This window comes from Podarcis bocagei (assembly GCF_964188305.1).
Source record: "Podarcis bocagei genome assembly, chromosome: 3".
NCBI classification, from domain to species: Eukaryota; Metazoa; Chordata; class Lepidosauria; order Squamata; family Lacertidae; genus Podarcis; species Podarcis bocagei.
Window position 1 is genome coordinate 90,574,400 of NC_138127.1, and position 17,045 is coordinate 90,591,444.

The 17,045-nt window shown below is 44.3% G+C and overlaps 1 protein-coding gene across 4 annotated transcripts in view; it reads left to right on the forward strand.

The window, feature by feature from the left end:
- Window positions 1-17,045, forward strand: part of EPAS1 (endothelial PAS domain protein 1) — a 132,626-nt gene that overhangs the window by 61,128 nt on the left and 54,453 nt on the right. For all 4 annotated transcript variants that reach the window (XR_014006495.1, XM_081188496.1, XM_081188497.1 and 1 more), the window contains one exon: window positions 6,602-6,792. Coding sequence is in view for 3 of the 4 variants with exons in the window: in XM_081188496.1 (XP_081044622.1) it covers window positions 6,602-6,792 (191 nt within the window). In the remaining variant the exon portion in view is untranslated. The remainder of the gene's footprint in view (window positions 1-6,601; window positions 6,793-17,045) is intronic.

Here is a 17,045-nt window from a genome sequence, read left to right on the forward strand (position 1 = left end):
ACATGTGCTGGGCTCCAAGCCCCTGCAGGTGGCGCGCCATGCCCCCAGGATGGGCGCCACGCCCCCAGGATTAGCGCCAGCCCCGCCCCCCGGTGCCAGAACATGAAGCTCCTCCCACTGAGCGGTTTCTAAAGGTGCAGGGCTATGCAGTTAGCTCACTCCAGACATTATCCATGGAAGTCAGTGGTGTGGCTTCTACTGCTAAAAGGAAGTAACTCTGGATGCAGCCAATGAGTGGATTACTTTTGCAGCTCTTTGGATTCCATGTTATATGAAGGTTGTTTTTGATGCTGTGGGCACGCCATTTATGTAAAGCGGTAGTAAACATTGCATCATGCTCAGCAAGGAGAAGGAAACGTAGAATCATTATTTAATTGCCCCTTTTAAATACCTCAAAGTTATCCGGTCAGTTTGGTCAGCAGTTTGAAGTTTCCATGCGTCCCGTCCAGAAAGCCGGGTATATGTTCTTTCATCTCCTGGTAACATTTAAAAGTACTGTTCTTGTTCTGCAAGTTGGCATTTGAAGCTGTGATAGCAAGCCTTTTGACAGCAGCACTTATTTCTGACAGCTTAATTACCCATGGGTTCCTAACCTTTGAGTTGCGGGGACTAATGACTGCACGCGCACACACACAGCACAACCGTGGTATGACAGGACACTCTCCTTTCACTGAGCTTTCTGTAAGAGCTGAGCTGGTTGGTTCCTCAAGAGGAACACAGCCCAAGGCATTTTCCCTGACTGATCAGAGCAGCCAGTGGCGTAGCGTGGGTTGTCAGCACCCGGGGCAAGGCAAGTAATTTGCTCCCCCTAACCCGTGGATTCGCGCCCTCTAACCCGTGGATTTGCGCCCCCTAACCCCCAGATGTTGCGCCCGGTGCGCCCGGCCCCCCCTGCACCCCCCACGCTACGCCACTGAGAGCAGCAAATGTACTGTCTGCCTCAAGTCAAGGTTCATAGCAGTGCTCTAAGCTAGGAAAGTTATTTTGGCACCTGACACTCAAAACCAGAGTTAAGCCTTAACCCTGTTTTTGGCTGTTAAGCTTTGTACTACGAGGCAGGAAAAAAGCACCTCACAAACGGATCTCATCCCCATGTCATCTGACAGTAAGAATGCAATGATCATAAATTAAATGACAAATGATTTCGTCACATTTTATCGTTGTTGTTGCTGGCATCCGTCTGTCTCGAGAGACAATGGAGTGCGCATGTGGGGGTGAAGTCAAACTGTTGCATTAGTAGCACCAAAGTGACCTCCCCAGGGCGCAACCTGGGCAGTGTGCACGGAGGTCCTCGGCTGCCGATCAGTTATGTGAGGTGGCTACCTCACTCTGCCTAATGGTAGGGCCAGCACTAAGGCAGAGATAAAATCAGGGGTTGGCAAACTAAGGCCCATGGGCCGGATCAGGCCCAATTGCCTTCAGGATCCGGCCTAGGGACTGTCCGTGGATCGGCGTGGGGATTCTGTTCGTTCGGGCTGTGCCATTTCCCCCCCCCCTGCGCCATTCCATTCCCCCCTCCCTCTCACACACTGCGGCGGCACCTCCTCCCTCCCTCCTCCTGGCTTTTCCCTACCCTGCCTAGAGGAGGAATGGGGCTCCGCTGAGTTGGCTGAGCACCATTTTAAATCGCCCCTCTCTGGAGCCAGCCCTTTCGTACTGCTCATCTTCCCTCAGCCACCGCCACCTTGGTGCTCCTGTGGGCCAGAGAGCGGAGTGGACGAACTCGCTCTGCCTACTCACAAGAAGAAGCAGCAGTGGTAGTTGTGGTGGTGATGGTGGAAGGAGCCCCAGGGAAGGTAAACACAGCAGTTGGGGCTGGTGCTGGGGGGTGGGGGGTGGGGAGGAGGACTACTTGCCGCTCTTGCCTCTTCTTCCAGCTCCGCCCCCCTGGCGCTACTTCTCCAACCCGCCACAAGGTCTGAGGGACAGCGGACCGGCTTGCGGCTAAAAAAAATTGCTGACCCCTGGTTATAACTCTTGGGTGTGTTCTCATGGAAAGGCAGGATATAAATTCAATATAAGAAATGATGTTGCACATGCCATAGTTCATAAAAAATACTTGGGGCAAATCAAACTGAAACGCACTCCTCCCTATTCAGCTGTGAAGCTCACAAGGCAAGTAGAATTTCTCTTATTGTGGACTCAGTGCTGCTCAGCGCATCCATGTTTTGGTAGTGTCCACATGACTGTGGTTACCTTCAGCTAAATTTGATCCAGATTTACCATTTCCAAATTCATTACCAAATCCAATAAGCAAAAACCGCCCAAACAAATGATGATTCTGGATTTAAGGGGAGAGGTGGATGGAGGGTGCCATTTTGACAAATGCGATATTGTGTGGGCACTGCAAAGAACCTGCACCAAGTGCACAAGAAACTGCCATGTGAACTGTCCCCAAATCTCTCAGTACAGTGCTACCTTGGGTTAAGTACTTAATTCGTTCCGGAGATCCGTTCTTAACCTGAAACTGTTCTTAACCTGAAGCACCACTTTAGCTAATGGGGCCACTTGCTGCCGCCGTGCCGCCGGAGCACGATTTCTGTTCTCATCCTGAGGTAAAGTTCTTAACCCGAGGTACTATTTCTGGGTTAGCAGAGTCTGTAACCTGAAGCGTATGTAACCTGAAGCGTATGTAACCCGAGGTACCACTGTATAACCAAAATGACAGAGTTGTAAAAATCAAACGGGGGTGGGGGGTGGGTAAAACCCGCGACGGGGACCGTGAGCTCCTGGATATGGAAATGAGATGGACAGAGAAGCAAAAGAGCCAGAAACTGTGTGATCCAAAACCTTTCACAGACTATCTAGACTTTAATTAAAATCTGCATATGAATAAAACTAAATAAAAGGGGGAAGAAAGCGTGCTTTCTTTGTTTAGAGATGAGGTGCACATATGTACTGTAAGACGTACCAGTTTCAGAGAGAAGGGAGAATGCCTCTTCTGAGATTGTGGCAGCCGCTTACATTGTATTTTATACAGTATTAACATTTATGGGGTGGGGTGGGGGGTTGGCAGTAAATGTGTTGCCTGGTAAATAAGAGGCACCATTTTTAGTCATAATGCTTTTCCTTGATTAATCTAGCCAAGTAACCAGCTAAAGACCACAATCCTGATTGACAGCTTTGTGGATTTTAAAAGTTGGGAAAGAAGCAGCTAGTTTTTGCAGAGAATTTGATTGCAGTTGGTATAAAGCTAAAGGTACAGGACCCTTGGATGCTCAAGTCCAAGCAAATTTGACTATGGGGTGCGACGCTCATCTCCGCTTTCAAGCTGAGGGAGCCGGCATTTGTCTTCAGACAGCTTTCCCAGATCATGTGGCCAGCACGACTAAACTGCTTCTGGTGCAATGGGGCACTATGACGAGTGCCAAAGCGCACAGAAACTCTGAAATATAGTCCTTGTGGTGGGGGGAAGGCTTGTAGCTTAGTGGCAGAGCAGTATCCTGAATATCTGCAGGTGGGGCTGGGAGAAAACTATGTCAGGAACCCTGAAGATACACTACCAGGCACTGCTAAGCTAAAAGGACCAATGGTCTGAGTTAGTATAAAGGAGCTTGAGAACTTAGTTCACAACATGAGCTTCTCCTGATGGCTCTCCATACTGACTCCTCATGTGCCTCAATCAAGTAATAGCTTAATTTCCATCATCCAGCAACACACACTTCTCTCTTGTATTCCTTCCCTGGAGCATTTTAATTCAAAATAGCTGATAATAACAGTGGGCAACCAGCAATCGGTATCATAGAAGTGTCCCCTTTTGCTGTAGATGTTGGGGTGGGGTGGGGAACCTTCTAAACGCTACTTAGTGGGGCTATTGTGTCTGTAATCTTAAGCATCTAAGGCTATTTAAGGCATTGCTGAGGTTGCCGAACAAGTACCTTTGTTGGAGAAATTAGTTTGGGAGGGGCCTTGCATGTGATTATACACCACGAGTGTATTTCTTTATGATGAAGCTTTTGCGATTCAGTTGGCTGCTTCTGCAGAAAATTTATCTCTTTAACCTGCGGTATTCCCAAAGGCTCAGGTAGAGACTTAGTTGGGCTTGGATGTCTCCTGCACATTTACCTTTGAAAAAGAACAAATCTTGCAAAATGATTTTGATTAAAAAAATATGCTGTGCAGCACAGATACAATGGGATGTGGACTGCTTGCATGTGCATAGGAATATTTCCCCCAGTGTCGTGGGGTGGGGTGGGGTGGGGTGGGGAACCCAAGTGTTCCTGTATCAAAAACCAAGAGGACTCTAGAAACTAATGGGAGATTTTGGGCAATCATATGCCAGCAAGAACCAACCTTTGCTCTTCCTCCTTTTCCAGGGAAAGCAATCAAAGTCTTCAGTTAAATATAGTTTTCCATTTCTTGAATACGAGCTGCCTTTAACCCCAACTTGGGAGAAAGACGGGAGAGAAAAATGACTGCCAGCAGTGCTGGCCCTAGTATAAGGCAGAGTGCGGCAGTCAACTCACCTGGGAAACGCTTCTTCTTTGGGGATCACTCATAGCCGAGTAAGATTGTCTTCCATAAACACGGTTTTAACAATGAGTCCGTAAGTGACTGTGGAGGCCAATCATGGATCCGCTTGTCCTTCCACAGTGGGGACATTGGTTTCTGGGCGGGAGTTGATCACTGTGTGGATTTGCCAAGCGTGCCTTCCTCCTAGCACGTTTCTCCCTTTCGTCCTGAGTTCGAGTGTCTTCAAAGCCCATGACAGCTTTGGTAAAGGCTGTTCTCCCACTGGAGCGCTCGCAGGCCAGTGTTTCCCAGTTGTCAGTGTTTATATTACATTTTTTTAGCTTTGCCTAGAGACAGTCTTTAAACCTCTTTTGTTGACCACCAGCATTACGCTTTCCATTTTTAAGTTTGGACTAGAGTAGTTGCTTTGGAAGACGATCATCAGGCATCCGCACAACATGACCAGTCCAGCGAAGTTGATGTTGAAGAATCATTGCTTCAACACTGGTGATCTTTGCTTCTTCCAGTACACTGATATTAGTTCGCCTGTATATGCTAGAGGGTGGGCAGCAGCAGTGAGAGGTTGGTGCCCTCAACTTTCTGAGTTAGTCTGCTGCCCTCAGGTGTGGTAGAGGATGACGACCCATCATTATAACCCAGTGTTGTAGTAAAATTCAGCTACAAGTCCAGTTGGCTTCCATACATTCTCGCTTTCTGTGTGTATCTTGTCCTTGCCTCAGGTATTAAAGTTTCTTGGGTCGGCTCTGCAAAGTTTTATAGGGCTTTTTAGGGAAGCACCAACAACCTGAGTTGAATGCTCAGGGATGAAGTGGGAGCCAGTGAAGTTTTTCAGTACCAAAAAAAGATGTGTTTCACTGAGTTCTCTGGGACTTGATCCCAAGTAAGCATGCACAGGATTGCAGCCTAAAACAGAATAGTTTGCCTCCTTCATTGTTGTGCCCTCAGGTCAGCACACCTGTGCTGCTGGGCCTGTGCTGTATAAAGTGATTGCCTCTCCTTGTTTCTTAACAGGAAAACAGAGGCACGACCTAAGGAGACAACAGGCTGAAATTATGAATTAAGTGCCACTCCCTTAAATAGTGGGCACAGGTGGTGAGCAGCAACTTGAATGAGGCCCAGATGGGGCCATTGAGAAATGAAATATTGGCATGCTTGGGGGAAAACCCATGTTTTTAGAAATGCTATCTATATAAATAAAAGGGCAGGGGGAGAAAAACAACAACAAAGTTGATTGAGCTTGTTCAGAAGCCATAGGATGCTGAAAAGAAAGTAAAACTGGACAACTGGGCTTTGGTGGGGATCAGAATGCCCTGTCTGAACTCCGTACAGCTTACAATACACTGGAGGAAGGTATGGCTGACTGGTAAGCAGGCAAGGATATGACCTGCTTGGAGGCGAGGACACATTTTGTTGCTGGTCCCATTCCTTGTACAGGGGTACCTCGGGTTACAAACGCTTTGGGTTACAAACTCTGCTAACCCGGAAGTAGTACCTTGGGCTGCGAACTTTGCCTCAGGATGAGAATGGAAATTGTGCTGTGGCGGGAGGCCCTTTTAGTGAAAGCACGCCTCAGGTTAAGAACAGTTTCGGGTTCAGAACGGACCTCCGGAATGAATTAAGTTCGTAACCCAAGGTACCACTGTATTTAATTCCTACTTCAGATCATGGTGCCATCAGAAAACAGCAATCATTTAGTCTCCCGCCACTTTTGTCAACATAGAGCTCACCGTTTTAATGAACATCAATACTGATGTCACTTGACTGCTTTTATGCGATGCAGTATGGTTTTTAGCACTTGGTGGGGTTAGTTGTGACTGGCAATATGTTCTTTGTCCAGTTTTCTTCCTTTTATGGGTTTTAATTACCACGGTTGATTGATTTTCTTAAGATTAAATGGTTTTGAACTGAGTAATGGTGCATTGCCCAGAGGATGTGAGATTATGAGGGATAAGGCAAATACAACAGCTAATTTAGAACAAACCATTTTGAACTCAGTGAGATTGAGAACATTGTCCCCATTCCAGAAAACCCTTGTATTTGTACTGCCGGAGTGCAAATTATTACTTCTCAATAGCTTTTACAGTCAGTACAATTATTTTCTCTTTCTCCTTTTTCTTTGTCATCACAGGAGCAGTTCTGAAAGGAGGAAGGAGAAGTCGAGGGATGCTGCAAGGTGCAGGAGGAGCAAGGAGACAGAGGTCTTCTATGAGCTGGCCCATGAACTCCCTTTGCCTCACAACATCAGCTCACACCTGGACAAAGCATCGATAATGCGCCTTGCAATCAGTTTCTTGCGGACACACAAACTATTGTCTTCAGGTAAGCTTTGTAAAAGCAGAGATGTCTATGAATGGTGGTGTTATGTACTGTAGTTCTCACCCTGGGCCAGCAGGGGGATAGTTATGCAAATAATGGATTGAAAGTGACGTTCAGTGATTGGATAGTTTTAGAAAATTGTTACAGTTACGTTGTACTGGAGCTCTATATAAGCAGGCTGACTGAACCCTTCAGTTCAGTTCTGTTCTGGCCTGTGAATAAACAAGAGCTGTTTGAAGAATCGCTGTGTCGTCTGATATGTTCACCCACAACTTAACAGGTGGTGTGTTGTCCAGTGACAACTGGCAACCCAGCGCCTTGTCTCAGGTCCATCAAACTTCCCATTTGGGGAGCATGGGCCCCAGTTCCTAGGACCTTTCAGTATTGTTCAGTGGTGTAGTGGTCAAGCAGCAGAATTTCTTGGGCTGGCCCTGTTCAAGGGCAAATTGGGAGATTTTTCAGAAGGAAAACACTGGGTGGAAGGATCCATTCCACCACACATTTTATCCACCTGCAACTACTTTTTGGTGGTGGTTGCTGTTTTGTTTGTGTTTGTTTTTAAAGATGGCAATTCCAAGCCTAGGGATTTGTTTAAATTTATACCCAATTTGTTCCCCACTCCTGCCAAGTTGGCTGTGGAGGAAGGAAAGGTCTATACTGGTAGTACATACATAAAATGAATGCATTGCCCAAGTAACAAATAAAAGACAAATAAGACACACATACACAAAATCAGCATTGCTTCACAAAGGCAAGGCATACACCTAAAAATAAACCCGGACCAATGTTAATTAAAACCAATTAAAAGATTTTCAAGCTTGAGGAATTTTTAATCTAATTAAAATGCCAGAGATGGTAAATCACAAAAGATTTCCATGCTGGGACAAGCATATCTCAATCTTGTGTGGAAAAGACGGTTGCATAACTGCCTTTAGAAGGTCTTCGCTTAAACAACATAGCATATAAAGGCCATTCTGTCTCTCTAAGTATCTATAGCTCATTGCTGGTCATTTCCCTAGTCTGCAACCCTCTGCTGTGTGTCCATGTCTCTGTGTGAAGGCAGGAAAAATAGCTTTGGAGATTGGTTGGCCATTTCCTTGAAGTGCCAGAAGTGTTTCATGTCTTGTTATCTTTGCCATCTGTACAGCTGAAAATGATCTTATATTTCCATTCTGCCAAAGAGCCCTTGTATAATTCAAAAGCTTGCATACTTCTATACCAGCAGAAGCCTGCCCAGCAAAAGAGAATGCTAACAGAGGTGTCTGATGAATGGGATTCTGGAGAAAGGACCTCATCTACACCTCTTTTGACTAGTATGCAGATTGAAACATAGTCAACTTTCTGATTTCTCACTCCTCCAAATTTTGCAATGCAATTTCCTGGTCCAAAACTTGTATTGAGGTGCATTTTGAAATGTGCATTTTGAAATTTAACATTAAATGTGTATTCTGAGATATAATAATAATAAGTTCCTCAATGGTTCCTCTTCATCCTGGAGAAGAGTGACTAGTGGGGTGCCACAGGGTTCTGTCTTGGGCCCGGTCTTATTCAACATCTTTATCAACGACTTGGATGATGGACTCAAGGGCATCCTGATCAAATTTGCAGATGACACCAAACTGGGAGGGGTGGCTAACACCCCAGAGGACAGGATCACACTTCAAAACGACCTTGACAGATTAGAGAACTGGGCCAAAACAAACAAGATGAATTTTAACAGGGAGAAATGTAAAGTACTGCACTTGGGCAAAAAAAATGAGAGGCACAAATACAAGATGGGTGACACCTGGCTTGAGAGCAGTACATGTGAAAAGGATCTAGGAATCTTGGTTGACTACAAACTTGACATGAGCCAACAGTGTGACGCGGCAGCTAAAAAAGCCAATGCAATTCTGGGCTGCATCAATAGGAGTATAGCATCTAGATCAAGGGAAGTAATAGTGCCACTGTATTCTGCTCTGGTCAGACCTCACCTGGAGTACTGTGTCCAGTTCTAGGCACCACAGTTCAAGAAGGACACTGACAAACTGGAACGTGTCCAGAGGAGGGCAACCAAAATGGTCAAAGGCCTGGAAACGATGCCTTATGAGGAACGGCTAAGGGAGCTGGGCATGTTTAGCCTGGAGAAGAGGAGGTTAAGGGGTGATATGATAGCCATGTTCAAATATATAAAAGGATGTCACATAGAGGAGGGAGAAAGGTTGTTTTCTGCTGCTCCAGAGAAGCGGACACGGAGCAATGGATCCAAACTACAAGAAAGAAGATTCCACCTAAACATTAGGAAGAACTTCCTGACAGTAAGAGCTGTTTGACAGTGGAATTTGCTGCCAAGGAGTGTGGTGGAGTCTCCTACTTTGGAAGTCTTTAAGCAGAGGCTTGACAACCATATGTCAGGAGTGCTCTGATGGTGTTTCCTGCTTGGCAGGGGGTTGGACTCGATGGCCCTTGTGGTCTCTTCCAACTCTATGATTCTATGATTCTAAGTTTAGAAATGTGCATTTAAACACTGGGCACTGCCATATGCAGAATCAAACCATTGGTCCATTGAGCTCAGTATTTTCTACACTAGCCTGGCAGCAGCTATCCAGAGTTTCAGGCAGAATTCTCTCCCAGTTCTACCTCAAGATGCTGGGTATTGAACCTTCTGCATATTTTGAAATAAAAATACATATTTAAATGTTTTTTAAATGTTTCTTTAAAAAAAATCCTGCACAGATTAATGCGGAAACAAGGGGGAACAGATTTATGAATATGCACAGACCGGAAACAGACTGAATGGTCCACCCTAATGACTTGATTAGCGCTGCTTGCAACAGAGAGTAGGTTTGTGATATGGCCTAGATTCCCTGCCCAATAAAATCTAGTCTGGCTGCCTTAATGCATCAGGCGGAAAACCACCCACGTTGCTCAGCACAGGGGAGCCATGCAAAATGGAACTTGGTCAGAGAGAGTGTTTGTTTGCTTATGCATGTGAACCTCATTATTCAGAGTGTTTAATTAGAGGTTTCCATGCTGGTGTTTCTTGGGCAAGTAACATGCTGTCAACAGAGTCACTTGTCATGCACCATGCAATGGATCCCGGGTAAGGATCCATAGTCCATTGGCACAGCACGTGTTCTGCATGCAGAAGATCCCAGGTTCTAGCTATTGTGTCTCCTGGTAGGACTGGGGGAAAATCCTGTCTGGAGAGTGGCTGCTGGTCACTGTATCTAGATGGACTACCTAGATTGATTAGGCAGGTTCTTCTGCCCTCATGGCCACCTGGCAGTCCACATCCAGCATAGAAATCGGGACTGTAACCCCTAAAGTAAGGCTTTGGTGAGATGATTAATCTCAGGATTGTGGGTTCAAACCCATCTTGGGCAGAAAATTTCTGCGTCGCAGGGATTTGGTCTTGCTGACCCTTGTGTTCCCTTCCGACTCTGCATGGCAGGAGTCACCAACACTATAGTCAGCTGCTAGAGGGGAAAATACATATTCATTGCATTATCCAACACTGGTTGGGTTAAAAATCTATGACACTTTTGCCAGATTGCCAGTCCCACGTCAAGCATGGTATACGTCTGAATGTTCCATTTACCACCCCCCTCAAATATTTCCAGAAATAATGAGTGATGTGAATTAGGTTTTTAATTATTATTTTTTAAAGTTAGCCTCCAATCTTGGGAATTAATGCCCCTTTCATTTAGTTAAAAATAAGATCGTAGGCAGATGTTATTTCGAATCGGAGGATTGCGTCACCCCTTAGGCTAAGTGGTTTAATGCACTGAGCAGGGAGGAAATTAAGACAGTTTGGATTAAAACAATAACAAACCATTATTTCCTGTTCTGGAGTGTGCATCCTCTTTCAAAGTTCGTCCTTTGCTAAGTTTGGTCTGCCTGTTGATTTCCCCTCCCAAAGTTACATAGCTAGTTAGATAGCTCCAGTCTGTAATTCGTAATTCTATCAGTAAGAACATTCAGAGATTCAGGAAAGCTTCCCTGGCAGTGACTGTGTATTGTGCATTAAGTCAGTAGAGATTATTATCCCAGGGCTGTAGCTGTTTTACTTCTTAAGGCAGGTGTGCACAACCTTTTGGATTTCCCCCTTCCTGGTGATGGAAGACCTTTTGACCCAGCAGAAGCTTCTGCCCACAGGAGGGAAGCAGTTTTTGCCAGTTCCCCTTCCTTCCTGCAACTCACCTCCCCCAACCCTCTGGAACAGATTTTGGGGGTGCCCAGGGAGCTGTGATAGTAGATGCTCCTGCTGTGTGAGAGCAAGGGTGCTAACTGGATTCCACTCACTTCTGTAATATGCATTTCTCTCAAAGCCAGTATTTGACTGTCGATTACTGGTTCCTTCGTTGTTATTGGTTTTCTTGAGCTGTAGTTGCAAGTCTTGTTAAAAGTTTGAGGCCCCCAGAGAACAGAACAGAACAGAACCCAGAGACACAGAAAAACATTACTATATCTATTGGTTTATGTGGTGTACAATCAAGTGTGATGTGTGTTTCTCTGTTTTTGAATTGAAGCCCCCTATTTAATTCCCTATCTATGGGACGTGGGGAATCAGCAGTGCAGCAACCTTTCCCTAACACCCTAGCATTCTCTCCTAGCAAACCTGACACCCAAAAGTTGGATGTCATGTTTTGAATAGGTTCCTATGGCCATGGTGTGCCTAGATGTGATCCTTATTCTTCAAAACCACATGTATGGGTAACAGATGTGTAGATCAGGACGCAGCTTTGTGCATTGGCCTTTATGTTTATAGGCCTATATATTAATCACAAGTGCATTCTCAGAGTGTGGATCAGTAAAGGTAAAGGGACCCCTGACCATTAGGTCCAGTCGTGGCTAACTCTGGGTTTGCGGCGCTCATCTCGCTTTATTGGCCGAGGGAGCCGGCGTACAGCTTCCGGGTCATGTGGCCAGCATGACTAAGCCACTTCTGGCGAACCAGAGCAGCGCACGGAAATGCCGTTTACCTTCCCACCAGAACGGTACCTATTTATCTACTTGCACTTTGATGTGCTTTCGAACTGCTAGGTTGGCAGGAGCAGGGACCGAGCAACGGGAGCTCACCCCGTTGCGGGGATTTGAACCGCCAACCTTATGATCGGCAAGTCCTAGGCTCTGTGGTTTAACCCACAACACCACCCGCGTCAGTACATACTGCAAAAACCTTTCTCCCTCCTCCTCTCTCTCTCTCTCTGTTTGTGTGTGTGAAATGCAGTATTTTTAGAAAAAGTCAGGGCTGGCTGTAATCCTAGATATGCCACACTGCAACATTTTTTGCAGGTCCTACTTATGAAAGTTTGTCACCCCAGCTACTGATGTAGAACACATTTTGGGAGGGTTGCAACAGAACCAATGGGAGGTCAAAGTGCCTGGCATGATCTTGAGCATCACATTCTACAAAGATAGGAAATGTCTCCATAGCTCTTGAGTTCAAAAGGTTTGAGAAACACTGACCTAAGCAGATCAAATCTTCCAAATGATATCTGACCAACAGAGATGGGTAGGAATTCTCAACAGAGTTTTCATTTAAAAGTAAGCCTCCCTAGTTCATACTTTCTGAAACAATATAAAAATTGAAACACAGCCGATTCACATTTCTCTGAATGTTGCAGTGCAGTTCTCTAGCCATATAATGTGTGCAAAAATGCATATAACTATGGTAAGGTATACATGAAATTGCATGTTAGTGAAAACCCCATACAAAAAGGCATTATACTTGAAAGTAAGACTCCGAGGTGGTTATCACCAGTGGAGGCTAAGGCGAGGAAAAAACACAATATGGAGGCCGGCTGGCCGAAATATTGGGAACTAATAGAAAAAGTTGGTGACAATTGGAGGTTGCGGAGCTTTGAAAACTTAAAAGATAAGGTGCAAGATTGGTTTCACTATGCCCAAATTAACGAGGTTGTTAAGTTGGATAAAAAAACAGGATTCCAGGTGGAAAAATCGAAACTTGAGACAGAGTTGTTAGAACCAAAGACCAAGGTTTTATCGAGAATGTATAACTTGCTGCTTAAGTGGAATACTCAGGATGAGACAGTGAAATCAGCCATGATAAAGTGGGCTCAAGACATTGGTTACAATATCATGTCTGAAGACTGGGAAAGGTTATGGACCACCGGTATGAAATTTACGGCATGTAATGCCTTGAAAGAAAACATTATGAAAATGGTATACAGGTGGTACATGACCCCAGTCAAGCTTGCTAAGATATACCACTTGTCTGATAACAAATGTTGGAAGTGCAGGGAGGCTGAAGGAACATTCTTTCACCTTTGGTGGACTTGCCCAAGAGTGAAGGTCTTCTGGGAAATGATCTATAACGAGTTAAAAAAGGTGCTTAAGTACACCTTTCCTAAAAAACCGGAAGCCTTCCTCTTGGGTATTGTCGGCCAAAAGGTTTTAAAGAAGGATAGAACGTTTTTTATGTATGCTACCACTGCAGCAAGAATTCTGATCGCCAAATATTGGAAGACTCAAGATTTACCCACGCTGGAAGAGTGGCAAACGCAACTGATTGACTATATGGAGTTGGCCGAAATGACTGCCAGAATCCGAGACCTGGGAGAAGAAGCAATGGAGGAGGACTGGAAAAAATTTAAGAATTATTTGCAAAAACTTTATAAGTTATATGAACTATAAAATGACGCATAATTTGAAATGCTAGCCCCAGCAATGAGAGTGCAACATTTATGAAATTGGAAAACAATATTGAAGGGATCAAAGTTTAAATGTTAAAAAGGATAATACGCTTTGTTTTTAGAGTAAACGGACAATAAGGGATTTAAACTTAAATTGCAATTGAAAGTACCAAAGAAACACATGAAACAAGGTTACAATTTGCTGATAAATTTATTATTAAGAATGCATTGTGCGGGAGATGCGGGGAAGTTCGATGGAAAGTTGGAACAAGCTGTTGAAGGGTTATGATCTTTTTTATCTTCTTTTACATTTTTCTTTTTCTTCTTTCTCTTTCTGTTTTCTGTTTATGTCTGAAAAAATGCAATAAAAATATTTTTTTTTAAAAAGGCATTATATTGGGGAAAATAGCTTTGCTTTTAAACTGTGTGCATGGGGTATTGTTTTTTGTTTGTTACTACGTTATGTATTTTTGTGTTTTATGTTGCAGAGTGTCTTGTGATCCTCAGATAAAGGGTGGTATGGAAATTTAAGAAATAATAATAATAACAACACAAAAATCATAAAAAATTGTACATTAGACAAGATTGCACACACCTGTGTGAAAATGAGAATTTTGCTGCTCAGTTTTCATGAGGATTTTTTTTTTAAATTGCAAACTGATGTGGTGAAGTGACGTTAAAAGTGGAAAAATGAAAAATAGGGGAGAAACTGAAATCAACAGGTTTGATCATCTCTACTCATCAGCCTGAGAAGTATCCCACCCTTCCAAAGCAGCAAATATACAAATAGTCAAAATGTTATGTCCAGCTTTATCTTGTATCAAGCTCTCCCCTTCCTGTTTAGTCTCATTACTTCCTACACCCACCTTGCTGATTTAAGTTAAAACAAACAGACAAAGACTTCAAGTTTATAGTTTTGTTTTGTTTTTTGAAGCAAACATCTGGACTCTTAGAAGTACGATCATGCCAGATTTACACACATATTTGCTTGGGTGGGGCGGGGGGCAGGGTTATATTATTTAACCAACAAAAAGCAACCATTGGCAAATTTGGTATAGGAGTTCATTTATCAATTCAGCTCAAACATTTTCGAAACATGTTATATCACATCACGTCTTCATTTGAGAAAAGCTGGTAGCTGAGTCTCCTGAAGTCCCACCCCTCATAGGAGCCAACTTCTAGGGGCCGTGGGGCTTTGGCCCACACAATAAAATATTTGAGGGAGCTGGGCCCACACCAAGTTAATGGGCATTCCCATTCAAATGGTGTGTGTGTGTGCACTGCATCATGTGATTGATTATGTGGGGGGGGGCTTATTTGGGCCCCCACAATATTTTATTCAGGTTGGCACCCCTGCCACTCCCCACCTGTATTTCAGCTTGCCGAAGAGAAGAGGGGAAATGAGTATTTAGAATGAACCTGTGCTACTTTTAGAATGAGTTTTGTATCCTATGTGTATTCCACTGAAGCCACCTGAAGGTCTGAAACTGTTCTTTTTTTAATCATTTCATAATAGGAAATGCTGGTCCCATGCCTTGGAGCTCAAAAGAGTGCAACATACCAAGCGTTCTTTTATTCTGGTTCCTTCTTTAGTTAGTAACATGTTTCCTTTTGATTTTTCACAGTAGGCAGCTCTGTGCAAGAATGCTGGGAAGGAAGCATTAGGCCTGGTAGTCTGCCGGCTCGGCTGAGATTAGTATTTCAGGAAGCTAACGGGAACAATAGCTGTAGAATATTGTTCCTATTTTCTTCATGGTGTACTTGGGGGGGAGTCTTTCTATTTTTTTAATCACTTTGAATGGTAGAATGACGCTCAGAAATCAACAGAAATTCAACACACAGAAATTTACCCAGCGTGTTGTTGTGCAGTTCTGGGGAATGGCTCAAAATTTCTCCTTGCCATGTGAATGAAGGCATAGGCCCGGGGCCCTCTAGATTGCAAGCATTCGATCCCTTAGTGTGGCAACACCCAAATTTGGAACTCCATACATATCTTAACAGATAGCTCAGTTGGTAGAGCACGAGACTCTAAATCTTAGTGTCATGGGTTCAAACCCCATATTGGACTAGATGACCCTTGTGGTCCCTTCCAGATCTATGATTCTAATACAGTGGTACCTCAGGTTACATACGCTTCAGGTTACAGACTCCGCTAACCCAGAAATAGTGCTTCAGGTTAAGAACTTTGCTTCAGAATAAGAACAGAAATCGTGCTCCGGCGGCGTGGCAGCAGCAGGAGGCCCCATTAGCCAAAGTGGTGCTTCAGGTTAAGAACAGTTTCAGGTTAAGAACGGACCTCCGGAACCTCTGGTACTTAACCCGAGGTACCACTGTATTAAGAAGGCATTTTTTGCTGTATTGTTTTCGGCACCTGCTACTTACTCATTTCGGCAAACCAACCCAGGTATGCAACATTAGACTGTGATTGTAACATGTGATTTTAGTAAGCATATTTGTTTCAAAATTACTGGTTTTATTTTATTATTTTTATGTAACTTGTTTTCAATGTTTGCTTTCACCGATGCTTTTAGTGAATATTTTAGCTTGCCTTTTGTAAACCACTTGAATAAAAATAGGTGCTGTTGGACTCCAGCACCCATCAGCTCCAGCCAGCATGGCCAGTGGTTAGGAATGATGGGAGTTGCAGTCCAACAACATCTGGGGCCTAAAGGCTAGCCTCTTTTGGCATAGGTACTGTGCTTGGTTGGGTGGGGAATGATGACAGCCTAGCAGTTGACCGACAGAATAAAACATCCAACACATGTTGAAGTCAGAGTGACATTTGATGTTCTGAACTAGCAGGGTGAAAGGAAGCATGAGTGAGCCATCTTGTCTCTTCTTAGGTTTGGTTAGAATGGAGAATGGTTTGCCCTCCAGATGTGGCAACCACACATGCCGAGCAACTAATGTGAATGTTACCTTTTTACCTTTGTGGCATGGAAAGAGTTTTGTCTGAAGGCCAGACAGAGAGGCTTGGACAACAGAAGATCCAGGAGGATCCTCTTATGTTCTTAATAAAGGCAAGAGGAGCAAAATCTTCACCAGAGAGGAACGATATGTTCCCCAAGGCTCACTCCTGATTGGAAACTGTGGTTTGTAAGGGGAACCAGAGAGGCAGTCCACAACTAATGCTAAGCAACACTTCTTGGCTTTTTGGGGTTCAAAGTGAATGGGCAGTGTGTCGGTGCAGACTCCCCAGATGCTCCTATTTTGCTTCTCCTCTGACAACCTCGGCTTCACACTGCGTCTCAACCAGGTATTGTGGTTCGTTACTCACTTGGCAAGTCAGGATCAGCTACGCAGCAGCAAACCATGGTTTTGGGATAACCTGTGACTGTGGGTTACTGTTATGTGTGAACATGGCCAATGTTTAGTCTGAGTCAGGCAGTTAACTTTAGCTTGGACTAGACAAACAAAGGCTATGTTGAGACAGTTTTTCCTGGAGACCATTCTTAGTAGACCATTCTTTTTTTAGTCTCGTTTAGTCTCTTTCCCCCTCCTCCCCCCACCTACTTCTTTTCTTTCATATTTTCTTGAACAGGTGGAGGAAACTGGTGGGTTATTTCTGTGGCTACAGACAGTAAAAGTAATAGGAAAGACTAGGAAACAGACAGGAAG